General features: G+C 31.3%; 3 protein-coding genes across 4 annotated transcripts; 2 read left to right on the top strand and 1 right to left on the bottom strand.

The window, feature by feature from the left end:
• The first annotated feature begins 3,026 nt into the window (after positions 1-3,026).
• LOC121203038 (cytochrome b561 and DOMON domain-containing protein At3g25290) lies at positions 3,027-6,009 on the top strand. The gene is made up of 3 exons (XM_041097495.1): positions 3,027-3,906; positions 4,538-4,792; positions 5,484-6,009. The coding sequence occupies exons 1-3, from the start codon at positions 3,259-3,261 to the stop codon at positions 5,793-5,795; spliced, it is 1,215 nt and encodes a 404-aa protein (XP_040953429.1). The 5' UTR covers positions 3,027-3,258; the 3' UTR covers positions 5,796-6,009.
• Positions 6,010-12,451: 6,442 nt separating this feature from the next.
• LOC121219400 (uncharacterized) lies at positions 12,452-21,215 on the top strand. Of its 2 annotated transcripts, none has more exons than XM_041097492.1 (14): positions 12,452-12,932; positions 13,163-13,272; positions 13,542-13,604; positions 13,687-13,867; positions 14,053-14,157; positions 14,236-14,366; positions 14,465-15,038; positions 15,576-15,641; positions 15,810-15,886; positions 17,196-17,477; positions 18,292-18,631; positions 18,715-18,867; positions 19,349-19,885; positions 20,737-21,215. In XM_041097492.1, the coding sequence occupies exons 1-14, from the start codon at positions 12,660-12,662 to the stop codon at positions 20,920-20,922; spliced, it is 3,078 nt and encodes a 1,025-aa protein (XP_040953426.1). In that variant the 5' UTR covers positions 12,452-12,659; the 3' UTR covers positions 20,923-21,215. The 2 variants fall into 2 exon arrangements, with proteins under 2 accessions (XP_040953426.1, XP_040953427.1); XM_041097493.1 differs by lacking the exon at positions 20,737-21,215 and adding an exon at positions 20,581-20,730 and having other exon boundaries at positions 12,490-12,932.
• Positions 20,951-25,352, bottom strand: LOC121219401 (asparagine--tRNA ligase, cytoplasmic 2). The gene is made up of 8 exons (XM_041097494.1): positions 24,921-25,352; positions 24,606-24,848; positions 24,067-24,522; positions 23,167-23,352; positions 22,299-22,363; positions 22,059-22,188; positions 21,916-21,974; positions 20,951-21,620 (listed from the first exon to the last, which is right to left on the bottom strand). Exons 1-8 carry the CDS (start codon positions 25,350-25,352, stop codon positions 21,437-21,439), a joined length of 1,755 nt encoding a protein of 584 aa, XP_040953428.1. The 3' UTR covers positions 20,951-21,436.

The following is a 25,352-nucleotide window of genomic DNA, read 5'->3' as shown; positions in this document are numbered from 1 at the left end:
AAATTAATAATAAAATATGAGTTATATAATATCCAAACAATAATAATAAAATAGTAGTAATATAATAGCAAAATGACAGAAAAAAATAGACAGATTCAGGTCAAGCTAGGTCTGGACAATAAATTTTAACTTGAGGCTCAACCCGTTTAGAAAATGAGTCTTATTTTTTGACCAAGTCCATTTTCCAAACCTATATTTTTACTCAAACCCTTCTACTTTTCGGATGGGCCTTTGAACTTGAACGAGTGTACTTGCCCATCAACATGTCTAAATCCAACTGAGCCATCCTCAAATGGTGATTAACTTGAAAATACTTAATGTTCAAGTAAATGTTTTTGAAACAAGATTTGTGTTTAAATCGGCTAGCCTATCGGTTTGTCAGTTCAATTGGTTAAATAAATTCAAATACTTCAATTAAAAAAATAAAATAATAATAAATTAAAAAAATCAGTTTAACAGGTTCAATAGCCCAATTCAACCAGATTATACCAATTCTTAGGTCAATTGGTTCAAAGTCTTTTTTCAAATCAATACTCCTATTAATTTCTAGTACAATCAGCCCATCCGATTCAAACAACATGAATTTAGATTATACATACATGTTTTAAATAGGTTTATTTATTTTTTTCTAAATTTTCTCAAATTTCTAATGGTGTTACAAATTTTGACAAATAACGTCACCCATGAATATATCTAAACAAAACTCTATCCTCAATTATAATAAAAATATAATAATCACAAAAAAAAAAGTAGACGATGATAATAACTTTTTCTTGTTAATACAATCGTAGATTGAAATATCTCTATGATTAAATAACGATCCCATCAATTCTTTTTAGTCATGTACCACATTATCTTTTGAATATTTTGAAATTTGATGTTACTTTGGACACAATTATAAAAAAAAAAAAAGGTGCACTGAAGAAGTCTATTAATTTGAAATTAGAGTGTTACTTCTTAATTTAGTTTGTGATCTCCTAAAAAAATCCCATAAATCTATATTTACATGGTAAAAGTATCATAAGACTCTTTATAGATTATATTATGAATTGAATTTTGGTACATCACTATAAAAATAGAAAATCTGACATCTAGGGGTGAAGCCAGAATATGTTTTTAAGGTCCGAAATTAAATTATAATTTTTACAACAGTAAAAATATAATTTTACCATTTTAATAGCCTATATCTTTATAATTTTTTTAAATGATTAAATCAAATTTTTATCAATTTTAAGGGGGTCAAAGTATAATTTTATCTTTATTGATTTAAAATTTTAAAAATTTTAAAGAGTCTAAATAAAAAATTTTCTATTTTAGAGGGATGGCCCCCTTGCCAAGCCCCCTAACTACGCTCTGCTAGTATTCCGTTAAATTTGTGTTGTTAAATGTTTATTTTAATCAAGGTATAGTAACAAATTTAACACTTGATCTCTACATTTTTTTCAAAATGGTTCTTTTACATACAACATAAACCATTTTCACTAACCTACTTTTTTTTTCACCATACATGAATCAATTAGCTATTTTTTCTTTAAAAGGACCAAAATTTAATTAAAATATAGTACAAGGGCTATTATGATGAATTTTACCATATTTATATTATACTTTAAATTCTTTGACTGAGTGGAGGTGAGAATCAGTTAGGCAAAATCATATTTCTTTGAACAAAATAAGTTACAATGATAAGGTTTAAAAACTGGACAAAATTCTTCTACCTCAATACTGTGGTCCTATCTGTGCCTCACCAATGGTTTTATAACACATGCTTCACTTAACCCCATAGCAAACGCCATTTATGCTAATTATTTTTGCGGCGTTATCTTTTTCTGTTTTACACCGCAAACTTGGAAAATAGCACATTTTTGTTGCTTACAGAATTATTTAAATTTTGGTTAAAATGTGCCACAATTCACCGTGGTTTTTGAAAATTGGGAATTTAATTATTATATTTTTATTTTATTGAATTTAATCTTTTTATTTTTTATATTTGATAAATTTTTTTGGTTAAATTTAAGTTTACTACAAAATATTTTTTAAGTAGATGAGTGAGTATTCTTTTTCTAAATTCAAATTACTTTGGATTTGGGTGATTTTAGATTCTAATTCGAAAGTATGAATTTAGGTTATTTTTTACCATTTAGTTTAAATTTAATACATAAATTATTTTGAATTAAATCATTTTAGATTTGAAGTTATTTATATATTTTACTCATTATTTTTTATTTGATTGTTAAAATTGATAATTTTCAAAAAAAATTAATTTTAGAATAAAATAAAATAAAATTTAAATAAATTATTTAATTGAATTAAATTTATTAAAAACATTAATTATTATAAATAATATAAGAAAATTTAACAATTTATTATAAATTTAGATTAATTAACATGTAATTAAAAGCAAATAATTTATATTTAATTAAAAAATTTATACTTAATTTATTTCGATTATTTTGGACATGAAATCAACTCATTCCAAATATATATTTTTTCTATAAAAAAAATACAATCAATTTATGGGCGGGGCACTAGGAAAGGGGACGATGTGGAGACGGAAGAAATTTATCCCAATCAATCGAATTTTTATTCCGTTTAATGTTTGTATCGATTTTCGGTTAAATTAGTTCATGGTCTAATTAATCTAATCAATCGGCTCAGTCCAGTTTAAATATCTCGATTCAATTAATTTTTAATTAATTTAATTAATTTATATTAGTTTTTAATCTAATCGATTCAAAATTATTTTACCTTAATCAATTATCGATTCAATCAGTTTAACTAATCAATCTAATTAAACATCCTTCAAAAAATTTATCAAACAAATGTTTATTGTTTTTTACTATGCCATTTGTGAAGAAAATAAAGTTAAAATATATTAGAAGTCCTTGAACTTTTTAAAAATTAAATATACTTTTATTTTATATTATTGTTTTTTAGCTCATATTTTTTGTTTGAATCGAGCAAATATTTAAAATTATTATTGTTGGAAGAGTTGTATTTAAACAGATACTGCCGACACTACATAATCTAATTATAAATTGAAATGGTAATTGAAATCTGGAAATTTCCCAAATCCCAGCAATAATCCAATCGTGGGTTGGTAGTTTATTGCATGTTTTCGTTCGGAAAGGACCTTTCAGCAAATTCATCCTACAATCTGATAACTTCTTTTATAAATCATTGCTCGTTAACGATCTCCTTTGCTTCATCAAGATTACTTCTTGTTTGAATAGCCAAAACCAAATTACATACACTAGTTGCATGTTACGTTTTAAAATGTCTCCGTCGTCTGCCGCCGCTTTTCTTCGCTTCACTTTTTGGACACTGCTGATTTCGCCGGCGGTTTCCCTCACTTGCTCCACCCAAAAGTTCAACAAAAACCAAGTTTTCTCCACCTGTATCGACCTTCCTTCTCTTTCCTCTTACCTTCACTTCACCTACGACTCTCCCATCGCCACCCTCTCTGTCGCCTTCGTCGCCACTCCTCCCAAGTCCGGCGGCTGGATTGCATGGGCCATTAACCCGAAAGCCACCGGCATGGTTGGTTCACAAGCCCTCGTAGCCTACAAAAACTCCACCACCGGCGTTCCCGTCGTCCGAACCTACGATATCAGCTCTTACTCTTCGATCGTACCGAAGGATTTGTCGTTCGCGGTTTGGGATAAGACGGCGGAAAGCAGAAGCGATGGGAGCTTGGTGATTTTCGCTAAAATCAAAGTTACGGCAGATTTAGCGGCGAGTGGAAAGATTAACCAAGTATGGCAAGCCGGTCCCGGCGTCGGAGACGGCGGCATGTTGGTAAAACATGAGTTCGCCGCCGCTAATTTGCAGTCTAAAGGAACACTCGACTTGAAAAATGGAGACACTAGTGGTAGCTCCAGAGGAGACACCACGATCAAGAAAAAAAACGTAAGCTTGCTTTACTACTGATAGTTTACGGTTTAATTCTAGTTTTAGTCCTTCTACTATGGTAAAATTTAATTTTAAATTTTTATAGAATTTTAAATTGGAGGATAATAAGCGTATAGCACTCAAAGTCACCTCTTCTTAGTTGTTGCAATAATAATGATATCAAGTGCGGTGTGATGCGTTTAATTTATTTTTTATTTTACGCTACAGTATCTAATCACACCGTCGTCGTTATTTTTACACTAACTGTAGGTAAACGCACTACCAATCCAAACTCACCCTACAAGTATCAATTTCTAACTTATTTTTATCTTAAAATACAAAATCAACCAATACAAATATGAAATTTAACGTAAGACGAATTGATAGTTTGATATTACTTTTGGAAAAAGAAACTCTAAGTACATGATTTATTTTTACAGGTAACAATAACAATTAACGATGTTCTTAAGTTGAATCTCTAGTAATAATATTATAAAGATAGAAGATAAAATTATGACCAATTAACATAGAATAGTTAAATTTCAAATTCAGATAAATAGAAGGACTAAAACTAGAATTAGACCAATGCTTTACTATATTTCCAGTGATTCATCTTTCTCACTAGAAAGAAAAAACATGGTGATGACAGATTCATGGGATACTAAACGGCGTGAGTTGGGGAATTTTGTTTCCGCTTGGAGCAATGATTGCGAGGTATATAAGAGCATTTGAATCTGCAGATCCAGCTTGGTTTTATCTTCATATGTTGTGTCAGATATCGGGTTACGCCATTGGAGTTGCCGGCTGGGGAACCGGCCTGAAGCTCGGAAGTGAATCGCTGGGGATTATGTATTCTGGTCACCGGAATATCGGCATCGCCCTTTTCGTTTTAGCTACTGTGCAGGTATTTCTTGAATCCCAATGCAAATAGTTTAATTAATATTAAAGTTTTGGGTTAATTTCTTCAAAAGTCCTCCGATTCAAATTCATCTTAAACTTCAAAACATTTTAATCATAGAATAGCTCATGAATTTAAGCATTAAAATATATATAGATCAAATTGTAAATGTATATATTTACACAAAGGCATAGCTAGGCGGGCAGGCATCGCCGGTGACTCCCTTTGATTAATTGAAATAATAACACTTTGGTCCCCAAGCTTTTTAAATTTTATTTCGACCCCTAGTATCAAATTCCTGACTTCACTCTTGTATTTACACTATGTCGGTCTAACATGTTAAAAAAATAATACTATTACAATTTAAGAGTGTTGTTTTTTTATGGAGTCCAAGTTTTCATGCAATAAGTATGTGTTTATAATTTAATGCATGTATTTAAATATGTTCCACGTCCATGCTCAAGTTATTATATAGTTATGTTGATAGAAAAACCTAATTGATGTAATATTGTTACTTTAAGAATTGAATTGGGATATTTTTGAAGTTTATGGACCAATTGAAAATTTGGATAATGATTGAGCATATATGGAGCAATTAGTCCTTAACCTTTTTTTCTTATACTCCAATGACCATAGCAAGTTTTTTCGTTTTTTGTTGTGGTCAACTAACTTTGAATTTATTGCTTATCTTTCCCAGATTTTTGCCTTGTTTCTAAGGCCGAAGAAGGACCACAAGTACCGATTCTACTGGAACATTTACCACCACGGTGTCGGATACGCCGTACTCGTACTCGGCATCCTCAACGTGTTCAAGGGTTTCGATATCTTGAACCCCGACCGCAAATGGAAGTTGGCTTACATGATCATCATTATCGCCTTGGGCGCCATTTCCTTCTTGTTGGAAGCAATTACTTGGGTTGTAGTTTTGAAGAGAAAATCCGGAAAATCCAACAAACCTTACGATGGATACAACAACGGCCAAGGTGGACGACAGACTCTTGCCACGTGATCATCGATCTCTCGTGTTCGAAAGTTTTGTTTCGGGTTTGATCGCTTCCAGACCGCCTATTTATAACGGTGGTGTTGTCACTTGGGTCATTTAGTATGTGTATATTCACGTATTGTATACGTTGGTGAGTTTTAGGTTAATGTTTGTTGTCAATATTGTTCAAATCTATCTAATTTTAAATTAATATTTCAAATTTCAAAATATTTTAACTAAATCTTCAAAATAACAGTATTGTTCGAGATTAAGTTATATACTTTTACGAGAGCTAGAATGCAGTTTTCACCATTGTATTGACATATATCTTTATAGTTTTCAGAAAAATTAAATAAAAAAATTATAATTTGAAGAACTATATTTTTACCATATATTTAAAGTTCTATAAATATTGAAAGGAATAAAACTGAAATTTTCCATTTTAGAGGGTCTCAGGTCTCTACCTGCCCCTTTTACTTTCACACTCGAGTATCATATTAAATATAAATCAAGTCACTCCATCATCTTAGACATTAATTTAAGCATTAAATATCAACTTAGATTTCATATGCTAATAAAAAGAAAAACCCCTCCTAAAATTAAATGATACATGTTAAATCCAACTTATCCGTATGTACTTTTAAATTTTATCTGTATATTTTAAAAATGTTCTATTTCGTATCCGAATGGACCATTTAACATATAAGCTGACAGTTAAGTTTATAAAATAATGTGATCCATGAATATAAACTATTTTATCAGATGAACTGAATTTGACCTTTCACTATACCCAAATAAACAAAGGATGAATTTGAAGGCAACCAAAAATTATGGTGAAAATGATATTCAAAACGAGACAGCTCAAGGTGAATTTATTAATGAGGATAATACCTACTTTAGTGCTTGCTTGTTTGTTTTACATGTCAATTCAAATTGATGCAATTTTGTCAAAATTTATGGTGTTAGGAAATTTCTTGAAGTTGTGGACAAAGAGACTAACTCTCCAAACTTGGATTGGATGAGGTTTCTTAATTATTAATTTTTCACCGGGATTCGATAGCAACACTGCCACCTTTGCTCGACAATTATGTCAACCAAAGTTGGGAATTATTTTAGGGTGGAATTGAATTATATAATTTCATGGGAGTTAAAATATTATTTTATTATTTTTATAATTTTTAAAAAATTAAATTAAAATTTTATTATTTTTAAATAGATTAAACTATAATCCTATCATTTATTGACATATGAGTTTATAAAATTTAAAGGGCCAATGTAATATTTTTTTCATTTTAGGTAGACCCTGGCCTTCTATTAGTTTTGAATTTCTTGAGATTTAGATGATTTATTGATGTTTTGTTGTCGTAGATATGGGTCCTCACATGTGAAAAATTAATATTTGTAATGTGTGAATGATAGTTATATTTTTCGTGTTAGACATATAATCCCATTAATATGTGGCCTCATAATGTATTGTGTTTGTAGAATCTTAGGCTATCTTAGGTGTCCTAGCTGCTTGCAAGATGTTCTCCTTAGTGAAGTGCTCTAACCCCCAAATGTTAAACTTCATATCATTACCAATATTGCATTAAAAATAATTCGATTACGAAATCATAGGTAAAAAAAATATAACGAATTAATAACATTAAAATTAAATGAAGCTTTAATTGAAATAAAAAAGTTAATACAGTGAAAATTATAATATATTTTTTTGTTTAAAATTAATTATGTGTAAATATTTTTTTAAAATTTTTTATAAACATAAATAATATTTTAATAATTTCACAGCCAAATTAAAATTCGATTGTTGAGAAACTTTATGAATCTTTTCAAACGAAAGTATAGATATCATTGTCTATAGTAGGTAGGATTTTATCTTGGATTATTAACGTCCCTAGAAGTGAGAGATTAGCTTTAGCGACAGGATATATTATAATATTTTGGAACAAAATTATTGTGTTGGTAGAAAAGCTGTTTGACGTGCATGCGAACCAATTTGAGAAGTCGCCATTCTTGGTTTTTAGTGTTCAAAATGGTGACGAAAATTAAAAATCTAACGATTTGGTATTTTATTTAAAGAAAAAAGTGGGGACATTATCCGTAAATCTGGAAAGGAAATGAACAAAGAAATGGATGGGTGTCATCATGATGTCAAGATGATCAAATATTTATAATTTATAATATATAATATATAAAATTACGAGTTTAGAAAAAATTTTAAATCAACGTAAATATTATTTATTATTCATTATATGAGTATTCATTAAATACCCTTTATTACTTATCATATTATAAAAATAATTTTTCAGATAAATAAATAATAATTGAACAAATTGAAATATTGAAGATATAATTGAAATTTATTATTAAATTGAAATTAAAATCAAAGTTATCAAATAAAATGGTATCAATATTGAGCTAGACTATATATTTATATTAAAATTTTAATTTATTTTTTAAAATTAATTATCATTTAATTAGTATTAGAATTATATTATAAATATATACATTGGCATCCAACAATTTCAAAAAACATTCAAAATAAAAAATGTTGAACTAGAACACTTTCATATCATACATATATATACACAATACTTTTTTATTCAATTACACTTTAATTATAATATAATTTATTAAGTTTTATCAATAAGTAATATTACTAATTAGATTCAGAGGTGAATTTAGGGGTTGGCAGGGACCGACCTATCTTAAAATAGAAAATGTTTTATTTTAATTCTTTAAATTTTAAATTATAAAGGTAAAATTACACTTTGTCCCCTAAAAATAATAAATTTTTATATAATCTTTTAAAAATTATATTTTTTTATTATTTTAAAAATTACAATTTAATTTCAACCTCCTAAAAATATTTTATGCTTCGCCCCGGTTAACTTAGTAATTATTTGTAATTATTTATTGTAGCTCTAAGAACTAAGAAATAAAAAGAAGCACAAGAATTCGGTAATTTCAAGTGTTAACTAAGCATTTATGTAGAAGATATCAGTAATTTATCTTCCAATTCTTTTTATTCTAAATTTAATTTTATATATTTTTTAAGAATTTGGATTTTAATTTATCTAGATATAATTTTATTATTTTCAGGAAGTTGAATTATTTTATTTGTATAATATAAATTTGAATTTAAGAAAGTTTAGCCTTTATCAATAATTATTTGAAGGATAAATTACCAAAATAGTCGCTTTTTTATGAATAATTATCAATAATTTTTTAATTTTTTTAGTAAATCTCGACTTTTTCATGAATTCTGATAAGAACAAATACATTGAAGAAGTATGAGAGTTAATAAAATAGATTTTCAACCGTAAGATGTAAGAAGCACAAATCGAATTTTCAATAATTTTTTTATAAAAAATGGCATAATTAATTTTTTGACCTTTTATAAAAAAATATTTTAGGCATTCATTTAAATATTTTTACACTTTTTAGTCTTTAAAATTTTAAAATTTCAAAAAAAATTATAAAAATTATTTTTTAAAACATAAAAATCATTAAAATTATTTTAAAAAAGTGTAAAAATTATAATTTTTTATATTTAAAAATTTAAAAAAATTAATTAAATGTTTATATGTGATCCACATGCATGCCACATCAACAAATTTAACAAGTGCTAATTTTCTCATCTATTTTAAAGTGATTCGCCAAAAAATATAAGTTTAAAGACTAAAAAACAGAAAAAGTTAAATAAAAAGTTAAAATTACTTTTTTGTAAACTTGAAGGGTCAAACATGTTATTATACAAAAAAAAAATTGAAGCAAACGGTGGATAACCAAATAATTACATGAACGTATGAGCGTTAATGAAACAAAATTTCAACCACGAGATGTAAGAAGCGCAAATTGGATTTTCAAATACAGTTTTAAAAAAAGTTTGACACAGACAATGGACAGCAAACTTAGGGCCAGTTTTTCATTACTTTTGAAAAGTGCTTTTGAGAAGTGCTGTGGAAAAGTACTTTTGAAAATTTTGAGTGTTTAGCATTGCTGTTAAAAAGTACTTTTGAATAATAAAATATCCATTTTAGACATGATATTATAAAGTAACAAATATGTATTTAAATAATGTTCAAATTAGTTAATATTATGATATTTTAGCAAAAATATAAAAAAATTTATTATAACTTATTGTTAATATTTTAATATATAATATTAATTTTAAACATTTCTAAGTAATTAATATTAATTATTTATTAAATTTAATTAGAATATATAAACTATATTTAAATATTTAAATATAATAATTAAATATTTATAATTAGATATTACCACAATTGTATTATTATAAAATTTATTTTTTATTTTTAATTAATGCTTTTAACACATTTGTATTATTATTTTATTTTAACACATATATTTGGATTGAAGTTTTAAAAAGGGATAATATTTATATATCAAATATAAATACTAAAAATTTTACAATAGCATTTATAATTTAAAGTAAAATAATAAAAATATATATATGAATATACATATATATGAATATATATATATATAAGAAAGCATTTTTCTCAGTTATGTGACACAAAAATGTCTGCTTTTTGGCTGGAGAAGCAGAAAGTTTCTGCTTTTTGGCTGGGTAAAAAAGTAAAAGTGCAGTTTAGAAGCACTTTTTGGCTGGAGAAGCAGAAAATTTTTGCTTTTTTATCTGCAGAAAAGCACTTCCCAGAAGTTAGAAATCTGACCCCAAATGAAGTGTGTTCTTCATTCCTTTTCACCCAAAAGCATTTTTATATGTAAAAGTACTTTTCAACAGGTCAGAAGAACTGGCCCTTAAATTTGGGATTAGGTAAAGAAATCAACGTTGAGAACATTTAAATATATATATTTAATATTATTAGTATTTATTTTTAATTATTTATAGGGAGTTGGAGTTTTTTTAATTTTTCCAAGTATAATTTAATTGTTCTTAAAAAAATTAAAATTGTTAAATTTATTACATATTATTTTTAAGATACAATTAGATGATCCAATTTCAATAATTATTATGGTAATATCGTCTCAATCTGATAAAACCAATTTTCATCATGATTCATAAAATTTGATTTGATTGTATTTGATTTAATCTTAATTTAATTTTCAATTAACAAATTTTTTATTTAAATTTAAAAATATGTGTAAGATATAAAATGTTTAAATCTAGTTTTTTTTGGATAAATTTAAAAATTGAAATTAATGTTTTGCCATTATATTTAAACTTAATATTTAACTTGATAAATTTTAACACATTAAAATTATAATATTGAATCATACTTTTATATTCGTCTTCAACTACAGTTATAATAATTTAAAATATTTAAATTTACCTATGATTTATTTATTTGTAGTTTTACTCAGAGCAATACTTAGAATTAACCTTTTTTTTATTATAGTTTAATGGATTAACCTTTAGTTAAAATAAACGTGGCTTTAAGTTTTCTTTTAATTTTATATGTGTATTATTATATTTAAAAAATATACGCAAGACAAGTTTGAAACAATTTTACTTTCAATTATTTATAAACTTAAAAAATAATTAAAAAATATCAATTAAATTTTATTATTAAATATTTTATCCAAGTATTTGTTAATAATAAATTTTATTATAAAAGTTAAATATATGGATATTATATTTTAGTTAATAAGGTTAAATTTGTAATTTTCTATTACATTCCTAGTAAAATATTTAATCAACCAAACATTATATAAATTTCTTGGGATATTAAATAGTATCTTTCAATGTATATCAAACATTGTAAAGTAATATTCCTCGTAATCATTTTCCAATAAATCACGTCCCATTATAACATGGGAAGCACCAACCATTACTTATTAACTATATTATTATATTAAAACTAAATAAAGTTTTTTAAATAAACAAAATATAATGAATATTGAATTATACTTTACTTTTATCTTAAAATACAAATATTTTACATTACATGAAATAAAATATTTGATCTTTACTTTACTTTTTATCTTAAACAACAATCTTCTTTGATATTTGACATTGATTGTTACATCGACTTGAATTTTAGGTATGTTATTTTATTCGTCGATGAGTATTGATCTACCGTACTGTTCGAAAATCGTCGCTTAGAGCTTGCTAGAACATAAGAAAAAACCCTTAATCTACTGAATTAAATAAAAATTTTAAAATAATTCAATAACAAAAATATAAACTTACTAATAATTTAACCACCTTTAATCTCGTTTAACAAAAAAAAATTGTCTGCTTTATTTTACTATGGCATCATTGGTTCTGCATTACTTGTGGTCTCCCTCACCATTGTCCAAATCCAAGGAGATCCAACATTATAATTTATTCCTTAATTGGTCCCTGGTTTCGGCCTTTTCGGCTTGGTGATGACAGTAATGATCTCAACTTTGGCCCATGTCATGTCCCAATAATGGTGCTCTTTTATAAATCGAGTTGAATCGAATCTAGACCTTTTAGTTAAAAAAAATTAAAATTATTTTCGCATAATTTATATATAAAATATTATTTTTATTACATAAAAATTACAAAATAATTATAAATAAATAAAAATAATTTAGTTCAAAAACCAAACCGAACCTAAACTGACCCTACAAGCCATTATCAGTTAATGGGCCTGAAGTCATGAAGTGCCAAAGCTCAGCCCATGGATACGAAATATCAGGCTCCGGCTTTGCCACATTTATGAACCATAAAGAAACCAATAAAATTTTTATTTTCTAAGAGAAAAAAAAGAAGAAAAAACTAAAACAAGGAGCACGTCATTAAGCATTTTTCATAGAGGCATATGCTTCTTTGGCTTCTTCTAAGGAAACTAGGATTCGCACCATATCTCTTTTCTTCCCAAATCTCAATTGTTTGTTTTATAAAAAAAAGGAAATTAAAATTATTTTGATCAAATGATGGAATCAATGCAGAGCAAAGTAGAGACGTGGATCAAGGACCAAAGAGCTAAGATCCTTAAAGTCTCGTGGGGACCGCTACGGTGGCGGATGAGGTGGCAGTGGCCACCGTGGAACACCGGTGGCAGAGAACACCGTCAGAGGCTCCAACAAGAGTACGAGAGACGGAAGCGACAGTTACAAGAGCTTTGCCGAGCTGTTAAAGTTGATTCCGTCTCCGATTTGCAGGACATTCTTTGTTGCATGGTGCTCTCTGAGTGTGTTTACAAGGTAATTTAGGCCGAGTTTGAATTTTAGGAAGTTATTATGGTTTTATGATTAACTTTTACGAATGGTAGTATTAATCAGTGTTTAATTTGAATCCTGAGCTAAAAGAAATTGAATAATTGATTACTTTTCAAAAATTTGAATAATTGATGCATAAGGCGCATGATTGCTCCCGGATGATGAATTTTATGTTATTTAATGCAAAATGTTTTTTGTTTTGCCTTACATGGTAGAAACCTGCTAGTGAGATGATGCGAGCTGTAAACAAATTTAAAGCTGATTTTGGAGGACAGGTTGTTTCTCTTGAACGTGTGCAACCTTCTTCAGATCATGTTCCGCACAGGTGAGTTATTTTTTGCTCTATAAGATGCACTCCTTGTTTTTTTGACGTCAATTACCTGGTCGAAAAGAATCTCTAGCAAGGAGTAATTATGTAATGAAGATGAAGGTAATTAATTTAGATGATTGCCTGCTTTACATTTAGTTTGGATTAGATCTTTGATGATACTCCACTTTGAATTACTACTAATCAGTTACATAGTCCGAGATAATAATCTTCGAATTCAATAGTTATTGTTCTCTTATTTTTCCTTTGCATCTTTCTTGTTGCAGGTATCTGTTGGCAGAAGCTGGTGATACGCTATTTGCTTCCTTCATTGGAACCAAACAGTATAAGTAAGCATGGTAGTTTTATAGTTTGACTGATTATTCATTACTTTCAAATGTTTATTCTTTTTTCTTTCTTGGTTTCATTAAGAGATGTCATGGCTGGTGCAAACATACTGCAAGGTGCTATATTTAATGAGGATGTTGACCGGATTGAAGTAACCGAAGCCAACCAAGGTGAAAGACAAAAAGGAAATGGGGAAAACAAGTCCATTTCATTGGGGTCAAAACCTAAGCAGATTAAAGATAGGCCTGAACCTGCCGCCCACCGGGTAGGGTGACAGTCATCATTTGCATATCAATAGAATTTATTTTCAAGGATTTATTGTTTGTGGTTTTGCATTGATAAAGTGTTGAATATTTTTGCTCTGTTCATAATTTTATGTAATAAGTTATCACGTATAGTAATAAATACTTCCAGATTTTATTTATTTTCATTCCAATTAATAAAATTTAGGGTTTCTTAGCTCGTGCCAAAGGCATACCTGCTTTGGAGTTGTACAGGCTGGCTCAAAAAAAGAAGCGAAAACTTGTATTATGTGGACATTCACTTGGTGGAGCAGTAAGTTTTACATAAAGCTTACCTGGCATGTTGCCTTTGACTATCTATTTCATGCCTTATTTGTGTCTGATGTTGTAGGTAGCAGCATTGGCTACCCTTGCCATTTTGAGGGTCATTGCTGAATCATCTTCATCAAAAGAAAGTGAAAAGGTTCATGTCAAGTGTATCACATTTTCCCAGCCTCCAGTAGGAAATGCAGCCCTAAGAGAGTGAGTGCTCCTCCCTTTTTCTGAAATAATTATCCTTTGATTTTTTTCTCTTCAGAAGCTAATGTGTTTGTTCTACTCTTTATATGCATCTTTGCTAGTTATGTTAATAGAAAAGGTTGGCAACACTATTTCAAGAGTTACTGCATTCCTGAAGATCTTATACCACGTATCCTTTCACCTGCTTATTTTCATCACTATAATGCACAAAGTTCACTTATGTCCTCTGGTGTGGAAAGTACCAGTTTGTCGACATCAAAGAATGAACAAGATTCACAGAAAGGAAAGACAGAAAAGCTAAATGAGAATGAAGGGGAGCAATTGGTTATAGGTGTAGGCCCTGTCCAGGGTCCCTTTTGGAGACTTTCAAAACTTGTTCCACTAGAAGGTGTTAGAAGACAATTTAAAAAATACAGAGGAAAGCAAGTTGATCCCATAGAACCATCTGCAGCTGACTCTACAACTGCTGCTTCAATTGAGGATGTAGTTGTTGGACCACAGTTTCTTGAAATTCAAGAGGGCACTGATGGCATATCTCTTAAACCATTTGCTGACACTGATAATGGTGCATCAGACCCAGGATCTGGCAAGTTAACAGGAAAAAACAATGGTAGTGAGGACAACAATAGATGGCGTAGGGTGCCTTCCTTACCTTCATATGTTCCATTTGGACAGGTACATATTATGAAGGAATACTTCAATCATTTGTTTCTTTGTCAATCATCTTATTTAGTGCATGAAGGTGGAAAATATTGATAATAATATGTCATTGTAGTTTATTTGCTGTGCATCAGTTAAATAGGCAATTTGAGATTGTTTAAAGAGACATTTGATAATCTTGTTGCTTTGGCATTCTGTGAAAGCTAATCCTGATTTGGACTGGTCCTGACTTCCAAGCTCTTAATTCTGCTGGCCAATCTATTTGAGGTTTAGAATTTGGAATTTCATGAAAGTTATGTAGCTTTCTTACACATCAATTTGCCTTATTGAGACATCTTTGGGAGTTCTGTAACCTTTTGTGATAGGTACAGCTGACAACAGTTCTCGCTCAACTATTATGATAGGTCACTATTTAACTTTCTTCAGCATCATGGCATCCTACTAAGCTGTTCTCTTAAATGTTACAGTGCATAATGGTTTCCACAAGTTTGTAGCACTGTCATTTCTATTATTTAGACAAATAAATTATTAACATAATTTCACTCATAACAGCTCTATCTCTTGGGCAATTCATCAGTTGAATCACTCTCAGGTGCAGAGTACTCAAAGTTGACATCGGTATGAGTTTCCTTTATTTATGCAGCCTAAGATTTGGAATTTTTTTTACTTCATAACTTAAGTGGTGCTATTTTCAGTGGCCATTAGCTTTTATGATTTTTGCGCAGCAGATTTTGTCTTCTTCAGCTTCTCATTTTGTTTGCTTTCTTCTGGCAAAGCCATTTTCAGGTCAGATCTGTGATTGTTGAATTAAAGGAGCGATTTCAATCTCATTCAATGTATTCATATAGGTCTCGATTTCAAAGGTAATGATTGATTATGCAATATTTTAACTCTCAATGCTGTTTATGTTAATGTTTAGTCTGAAGTTCTAGTTGTAATGTTGCATTTCTTTTCTTCTGTTGAATTAGGTAGATCTTTATTCTCCTACATTGCAAATTTTGACCTTCATGTTTTGAACTTCTTATTATCCTACTATTAATATATCATGGAAAATGCATAGCAACTGACAGAGCATCTGCCAATAAAGTGACCAAATAGGGCCTGTTTTCTAAACAAATTGAAGAATTTAAACATAAACTCCTGAACATATTGATTGTTGGTGAGTCCAACACTGTTGGGTCGTAATCCCTTGGCAGAGGTGTTGTTTAATCTAATTTCTTTATCATGTTCTCTACTGAAAATACATAGGCACTGCTGATTATTGGTGACCAGGTATAGAACTGGAGTTAGAACAAGATTGTAATTATGTACATTAACTACAAGTTTATTATTTATCCAAGCAACCTTTATTGTTTTATCTCCCTCCATGAAGGACATTAGAAGGAAAAATTGACTGGCCATTACTAAATTCTAGTTCCAGTTCTGGAAGTCTAATTAATTTCATGGTCACATCGGTTATCTGTTATGGTTATATAAAACGAATATTCTAATTGAAGGCGTTCCTTTATATAAATCCTTAAGAGCCTGGCCACCACCTTTGTTTCAGTTGTTGGAGTTGCTGCCAACATCTTCTTTGAATTTCTACTGCTATACTTATACCATGTTGCTAGCTGCCTTAAGCTTAACCAAGAGAATGTATATGCTTGATTGAATACTGAAAAACCATCAATGGAACTCTTGGCTGGTCGGCCATTGATGATCCCAGACAGCTTTTTTTGTGCTTATTATTGCTAGGTAGATTGGCCGTTTGCAGTTATCTTTTGCTTTGGTCTTCTTGTTGTAAACTTTTTTCACTCTAAAGCCACTTTAAATGATGACAGCAGGTCTAAATATATCTTCATGTGATGTTTTACAAGTCATCATGTACTTGATATTGTGCTTCTTATTATTCATTGTTCATTCTTATTCATGCTTATTTGTTCTCTCTATCTGTTCTCTCTCTCTGTGTCAACTTTGGCTAGTTTTATGCCTAAAAGTAATGAAATTTATGAAATATTTAAGATATGGACATGTGTTATAAGTTGAAATTTTGGGAATCCATAACCTGTTGAGCATTTCTTGGAGATAACAAATATCCTCATTTGGGACATGGCACTTAAATACTTCCTCCTTAGACAGATTTTTAGCAAATTATTTAAGTGATCCATCATAATCCTTTCTTTCTTTTGGCAGAATTTATAACTTGTGCATGAATGATAGTGCTTCAACTTTCTTTGGAATGGAGCAAGTGCAACAGTTCCCACATCTGCAACAATGGCTTGGGTTGTCAGTTGCAGGTGCTGTAGAGCTTGGGCATATTGTTGAGTCTCCTATTATTCGTACGGCTACTTCCATTGTGCCTCTTGGTTGGAATGGTATTCCTGGCGAGAAGAGTACGGAACAATTGAAGGTTGATATTACTGGATTCAGGTTGCATATGTGCACTCTGGTTCATGCTCAAGTAAATGGCAAATGGTACGGTTATTTGTCATCATTTTCTTGTTTTACTTTTGTGAATTTATTATGTCCAGCTGATATGGGAAGATGTCATCATAAATCTTCAGGATGTTATTCTCTGATTGAATCTGCTTCATGGTGCTTCCATCCTAAGATATTGTTTTCATTAATATTTTTGCTGACATTGAGGTCAACTACTATTGATGGTTCAAACCCTGTTATATTTCTGACTTGAAGCTAAGTTAACTAGTAATATATCAGCCAAGTACTCTTACCTAACAATAAGAATCCTGTTATAGTTAGGAATGCTAACCAGATTTGGGACATAGTGGTGAATCTTCAGATCAGTAAACAGCTTCAAACTCCAGTATAACGATTCTGCAGTTTAATACTAGTCCCCCTCTCTTCTTTTTCCTCTTCTATTTTCTCCCGTTCCTTGATAAAATATGAAGTCAGAGTCTTATAAGCAGAAGGAAACTGTGAGGGTTTCATCATCTTCGAATTGATTAAATGTATGGTTTTCTCTCTGTTATTTCAATCTGGGTTTGTTCAAGAATTTTCAAAAAAGAAATGTACTCGCTGCTTTTGCTGATCTGGAAAGTATCATTAATAAAACAACTCAGCCAAAATGCACACACATTTAAAATTCCTTATTTGATATGGGTCTAGTAAATACATGCTGGATCTTCTTTTCTGCACCTGTGACATTCAAATAAATGCGTGTAAAAATTGGTCACCTAGATCTATATCTTATAAGCCCAAAGTTGCACCAGTTTCTCTCTCAATCTCCTTGGTGCATGATAAGCACTTTTATATGATATTGCTTATTCAGGTGTTCAACTACCGTGGAATCATTTCCTTCGGCACCAGACTACTCAGCTGGGAGTGGGGAACCACCCGAATTACAAAAAATAAGAGTCTTAGTAGGAGCTCCCTTGAGGCGACCTCCTAAGCATCAGACACTAGCTGATTCTTTGATGACCATGTTCCCTTCAATTAATTCAGAGACAGTTAATCTCAATAAAGAACATGATATGGCATCATCTCATCAAGAAAAATACGTAAGGCCAGAAGGTTTGAGTGACTTTTTCATTTTCTGTACTAGTGATTTTTCAACTGCGTCAAAGGAGGTTCATGTTAGAACTTGCAGGGTGCAACTTCTTGGTCTGGAGGTATTCTATTTTCCCTTCAAACTCTTAAAATTTTATGTTGTTTTTGCTTTCTACGTTCCTGAATGTTTTTTTATGGTTACCAGGGTGCTGGTAAAACCTCTCTTTTCAATGCAATATTGGGTAAAGGCAAATTGACTCATATTACCAATACTGAAAATCTACAAGTGGAATCTGATTTTCAAGAAGGTATTGCTGGTGGTTTATGCTATTGTGATTCACCTGGTGTAAACTTGCAGGTAATTTTGCTGTGAAAATCTGAGGAATATGGTTGAAACTAGATCATGTTCTAGAATTCAAAGTATTGTTTCCTTTTTTGTGGAAAGTGATCTCAGATTTTATGCCCTTTATCACGACATTCGATATTTCTTATTCCACTTTTAATGCAAAATAGATTTATTTTGTTTGAAACGATTTGTAGGGTTCTTGAGTGACACATGATGCTTATAAGGTGGGATAGGAAATATTATTTCTCCTTTTACCTTGAACTTTCTTTCTGTGATTTCATGGTTGGTGGTGAAGTTGGGATGATCCTGCTATTGAGCATTTTAAGTTTATTGAGTATATAGCATTGAATCTTACGGTGCTAAAAAGAAAGTCAGAGTGGAATTAATGTAGCAGTTAGAACTGTATTGGTATTCTATAAATTAATATCCACCTTTTGTGTCTTTAAAGAAAATAGAAGTGTAATTTATTTTACTGTGTTTTTGTATGTTATAGGAGCTGGCCATAGAAGCTTCTCGGTTCAAAGATGAACTATGGAGGGGAATCCGTGACCTTAGTAGAAAGACCGATTTAATTGTTCTTGTGCATAACCTATCCCATAGGATACCTCGATACAATCATCCAGATTCATCTGAGCAATATCCAGCCCTTTTGCCACTATTAGATCAGGCAAAATCACTTGGAATACCTTGGGTCCTTGCAATAACTAACAAATTTTCTGTTAGTGCACATCAACAGAGAGCTGCCATTAATACAGTTATTCAGGCATATCAAGCATCTCCAAGTACCACTGAAGTTGTCAATTCCTGTCCATACGTGATGCCTGGTGCTGCTAGTTCTTCATTGCCTTGGGGTGTAATGAGTGAAAATTCTGATGGGAGAATGGGTGTTCAGAAGTTTCTATCTGCTCCAATTGACCTTGTTCGCCGGCCTTTCCGAAGGAAAGATACTGTTTTGCCTGTGGAGGGGGTTGATTCCCTTTGCCATGTTGTCCACCGTGTTCTTTGGAGCCACGAAGAGGCTTCCCTGGAGGTACAACTATAGATTATAAATAGCTTTGAATATGCATAGCAACTGATGGAGTTCCTTATCTGTAGGCATCAGATAATTTATTAAGAGATCATAGATTTGGGATATGCTTAATTAGTTGAGAAACATAGCTGAAATAGTAGTGAAGTAATAATAAAGCAAAGTACATGGTAACTAATCTTGTGATAAAAACTGAAACTTTTGCGCAGTACATATTTGCTTTGATAACATTGACCTTTTAATTCCAACTGAAATGATGGCAGGCAGCAGTTAACGACTGACCTTCTTATTGTCTGGCTGATATAATAGTTGCTGACAAAAAACATAATGCATATAATCTGAGGATCTATTTTGCTTCAATTAGTTGCAAAATGCAAACTTATTATTGTAAATGCCTTTGTTTTGTTGTCATCATACTTCTAACTGGACGGTGGAGTGGATTCTGGCCCATCTGATTACATTCACAATTTTTTGAACAGTCGCTATTTTCTTATTCATCATCAAATGATAATGATAATAATATTTCAGCTTATGTACTTATGGTTAATATAATATAACATAACATCTTAGATATGGCCCAAATGCAACTGATAAGCATTTATAACAGAACTACTTGGATATATTTGCCCATTATGAATTTTTTATAATTAATATTGGTAGGATGAACTTGAATAACTGTTATTGATATGTTTGTACAGTATACAGGAAATATGGAAACAGGACTCACTTGTTATTTGTGGATACTCAAGCATTTCTACAGTGTGCTATATGGTTTAGTTTCTTCTTGTTTTTCGTATTTAAGTTTACATGCTCATGAATAATTTTGTGTTTCTTGTTTCATTTCAAATTTGAAGGAGCTTGCTAGAGATAGGCTTTCATTGGAGTTGGCACGAGAACATGCTATGGCAATAGATAAGAAAGATTCTCAAGCCAAGGCGTCAGCTTTGACATCTGCCGCTGTAGGTGCCTCATTCGGGGCTGGTGTGGGCGTCGTTTTGGCTCTTGTCATGGGTGCAGCATCCGCATTGAGGAAACCTTGAAGGAACCTCAGGTATTCATAATTCATTCTCTCATTATTAGTTGTAATATTCAAAGCAGCAAGCCAAGTCCCCTTTGATTTGGTCATCAGGTTCTGCTTTCTTCACTGCTCTAAATATGTGTTGATGGTAGTCTAATGAAATCTTAGATGTCGCTATCGGGTGACGGCCAATTTTCCTTTTAGTTCTATCTATGTGTATTTATCTGAACTTCTTGCTTGTTTTTCGGGTTCAGCTGGTAGTCCACAATAGAGAAGGCATTTGTGATATTGAGCAGGTGAAAATGATTTTTTGAACTCCATTTATCTTTCCATTTGATTTAATGGCACTTCATTTTGCACAACAATGGTGAATTGGTGATAGTTCATCCATAGCCAGTTTGTTTAAAGCATCTTTAGCTATAAGATTAAGATGTATTGCATTTAGAATATCTTTTTACACGAGTTTCTCTGTATCTGAAACACAACCAAGTTGAAACTATGATCTCTCTATTTTTATGAACTTTATAGACAGTTTCTTAGTTGTTGGCTTTGCCATGAGTTCGGGGAAAAGGAACTACATCTCTGACATCAGTGAGGCCAGTCATAAGAAGAACCATAAGATCGAACCCTAGTCTAAACCCAGAGTGCTTGACTGTTCCATGCTTGCGAAGATCTTGGTACCATTCGTACTGATCTCTTGACAAGTCAAATTCCTTCATTCTGAAATCAGAAAACCATAGCAAACAAGGAAAATAGGCTTTGGTATCAATAAGGATAGTATTGAGAATAGTTCAGTCCTCAAGAATAGACCCAAATTAAGATGGCTTTAAAGTGATCATTAGAAGAATTGAGATAAACCTAGAGTTTAGATCAGGTTGTTTTGGGTTCAAGTAGTTTTAGGTCGGTTCATTCACATTTGAGATTTGGATTTTTCAGATCGGATCGTTATGGGTTTGAATCATTTCAGACCATTTCTGGTACAAGTCATTTTGAGTTCGAGTTGTTTTGACATTACCTTGCACTTAGCATGTCAAGCCGCTCTTCACTTTGGCTACCCGTAATCACTGTTCCCATCTGCATTACCATTTATCCATCTTTCATAACCAACTCAAAACCACCCACTGTTTCAATATATTTGTTTCAAGTTTTAGGCTTTACCTTGGGTACAACCATATCAAAAGCGGCCACTGTTTTTCCATCATCATTCAAGCGTACATAAAATGGCTTAACTGCTTTTGGATAATCATAAATAATCACAGGTCTCTTATAGTGATCATCAGCCAAGTAGCTGCCATTGAGTAAATGGAAAATAATAAGAACATTTTGTAGGAAAAGTCTCGTATTGTTTTAGGATATTTGCATGTGATAGTTCTTTGTTAGTAGCCAGATTATATGTACCTTAGATGTTCAGCTGTTAAAGGGACTCCCCATCGAAGTTTTGTTTCGAAAGTCTTATCTGTCACCTGGTGTTGAAGAATGAAACACTTTGATCAGACATAAGTTGCTAAACATATGGCAGTCATGTTGGCCGGCTTAATGTGGGTTAATTGCACCAAACGTTCTTAAATGATTGCTTATATTATAAGTTGGTTCTTATTGTTGAAAATGTTCTAATTGAGTTTTTAAACTATCAATATTGTATCAATCATATCTTTCTATCAATCTAGCAGTCAATTTAGGCATTAAAGGCCAATTTGGATCTAATATGGAGCATATTTAGAATATGTGGATTAAATTATAAGTTCATGTACTTATTACATGAATGGATTTTATGTGTTAATAAAGAAGATAGTGCCAAGAGGTTTATTTATTAGTTGATTATGTAGTAGTTACACAAATTTTTTCAATTTGATTCACGTGTTTTAAATATGCCAATATGCTTCATGTTAGATTTGAGTTGAGCTGATATTTAACATTCACGCTAATGGTTCGACTGATGAAAGGGCCTAAATTATAGATACTAACCATGGCAGATCTTGGGATTAAATTTTGGGGCTTAGGAGTTTAATGAGAAAATTTTAAAAACTCTCATTAATCTAAAAGAGTTTAATTAAATTTTTTTAAAAATTTCAATAGAAAAAATATTTTTCCAAAATTTTGGGGGGCCAAGGCCCCCTGCCACCATTTAGCTCCACCTCTGCATACTAATACTTTGAAAACTCGACTAAACTGTTTTAAAACTTAAAAATTAATTTAAAATCTGGGTTATAATTCGAGTAATATAAAAAAAATAATATATAGAAAATTTATGTAGTCTCGGGTTTACCTTTCTCAAGATATCTACTGCCTCTCTATAAGAAATCCTTTCATAAGAAATTGACATCATATATTCAAGACGGTGAACAATAGTCTTGTCAATTCTTTTTGTGACAAACTTCATGTCGTGTGGACAGTGATCCAATATCCATTTGCACAGAAATTTGAAGCAGTCCTCTGCACATTTCATTGAGTCCTGGAAAACTCCAATCAAAGATATCAACCAGATCTTCAAATATGAAAACACAATTCACATTTAAGTTGATTAAGTAATATGATTCATTTCTTTTTTCGATATATTTTTCACTTAGGGAGGGAAATGGAGTGCAACAGGCATGGTTATTTGAACCGAATTGGACTGGTTGGTTGAATTGGGAACTTGCCAAGATACCGGTCCAAAGAAGCATTAGACTGATTGACCCGTGAATTGGTATAAATTGATTGAATCGGGCTAAAAAACTTGTTGAATCAACGATAAGTCGGATTTTTTATAAATTTTTTAATAATTTATTTAATCGAATTGGCAAATCGATAACTTGACTTGTATGACCATTAGTTTGATTCTAAAAATTTTGGCAACAGGGTGAATATTAAATCCAAAAAAATATATATTTCAACATAAAATGCAGTTTTTTCTCCCTATAATTTAGTTATATATAAAGATAAAACAATAATTTAATATAGTGAAGAGGCAGAATGAGACAAGATAAATAATATTTTATCCTCAAATTGTGACTTATTGGTAGGATGTTAATTTTTCTTAGAAATAGTTTAGGTTGTAATTATGGTTGTCCCAAAAAGAAACTATTTGCCCCACCCGCATTTACTTTTTTTTTAAAAATCATTTCTTTCATGGATGGATTCAGGTTTTGCATATGATGCATGAACTCAGAAGCAAACGAAGTATTACCTCTAGTTGTGAAAATGCTATTTCGACCTCAACAACCCACATTTCAGCCACTTGTTTGATTGACCCTGTTTTCTCAGCCCGAAATCTGGGTCCAAACGAGTAAACATTCCCAAGAGCACATGCATAGCTCTCTAAATGTAGCCGACCTGAAACACTTAAATAGCTCTGGCGACCGAAGAAATCTTCTTTGACCTCAGGCTTCACTCCAGTTCCTAGTTTGGATTTGTCTCTTGCTTCAATATGTTGTTCAGCCTTAACAGTTTCATGCCGAACATCGGCATCGGAACCACTCCCCAACCCCCATTTCTTGCTTGTTGTAACCTGAAACTTTTCACTGAAACCTTCGGAGTCTATTGTTGTGATTATTGGCACTTGTACATGCAAAAAACCATGGTTATGGAAGAATGTGTGGGCCGCGAAATCAAGGGTGTCGCAGATTCGTGTTATAGATGCCACCTGCAATTCAAAACATGGTAATGAAACAAGTACATTAGGTGCCTTTCATATGAACATTGAATAGCAATGTATGCAGAGAATACCATAGTCGTCCTAGGACGAATATGGGGATAATCCCTTAAAGAATCAAGGGGTAATCTTTTTCTTGATAACGGATATGTATCCGGTTCGACTGTTCCAATGTGAAGAATTTTCTCGACTTTAAGCTCGATTGTTTGTTTTCCATGTGATGATGATTTTTCTAAAACACCTTGGGCTAATATACATGTTCCTGTAGGTAGAACGTGGCCTGCAGATACTGGAACTACAGCTGAATCTATTACAACCTGAGAATTTTTCAAGTACCAATTAGGAATTTGCATAATTAAAGAGGGAAAAAATTCAGGGTTTTAGAGTACCATAAGACTTGAAATGGAAGAGCCATCACTAATTTGTAGAAAGAACTTCGAAGGCGGTGGCGGCGGCGGTTTAGGAACTGGCTCGAACTTTTCTCGAACACCTGGATAACTGTCAGAAGAAACACCGAAAACTCTTATAATTTTCTTGAAAAAAGGGATTCGAGATTGAACCACTTCGACGCAACTAAGTTCTTTACGGCCCGGAGAAGGAGGGAAGGCTTCAGCTGCCGTCGGTGGCTTCAATGCCGCCGCCACGGGCTCCCTTTTAACTTCCTTAGAAGATTTAACCCATCCTCCAACCACCACTGTCTTACCAAACAACCCTATCTGATCATCACCACATTCCAATATCGTTTTCAACATCACCCGGTTCGAGTACTCCAAAGGGATCAAAGGGGGGATTGTAACCTTGGGTTCTTGTTGAGACTCCAT

Source organism: Gossypium hirsutum, chromosome D07 (genome assembly GCF_007990345.1).
Source record: "Gossypium hirsutum isolate 1008001.06 chromosome D07, Gossypium_hirsutum_v2.1, whole genome shotgun sequence".
NCBI lineage: Eukaryota > Viridiplantae > Streptophyta > Magnoliopsida > Malvales > Malvaceae > Gossypium > Gossypium hirsutum.
Note: the sequence above shows the minus strand (reverse complement) of the source record. Positions and strands in the feature narration are given on the sequence as shown.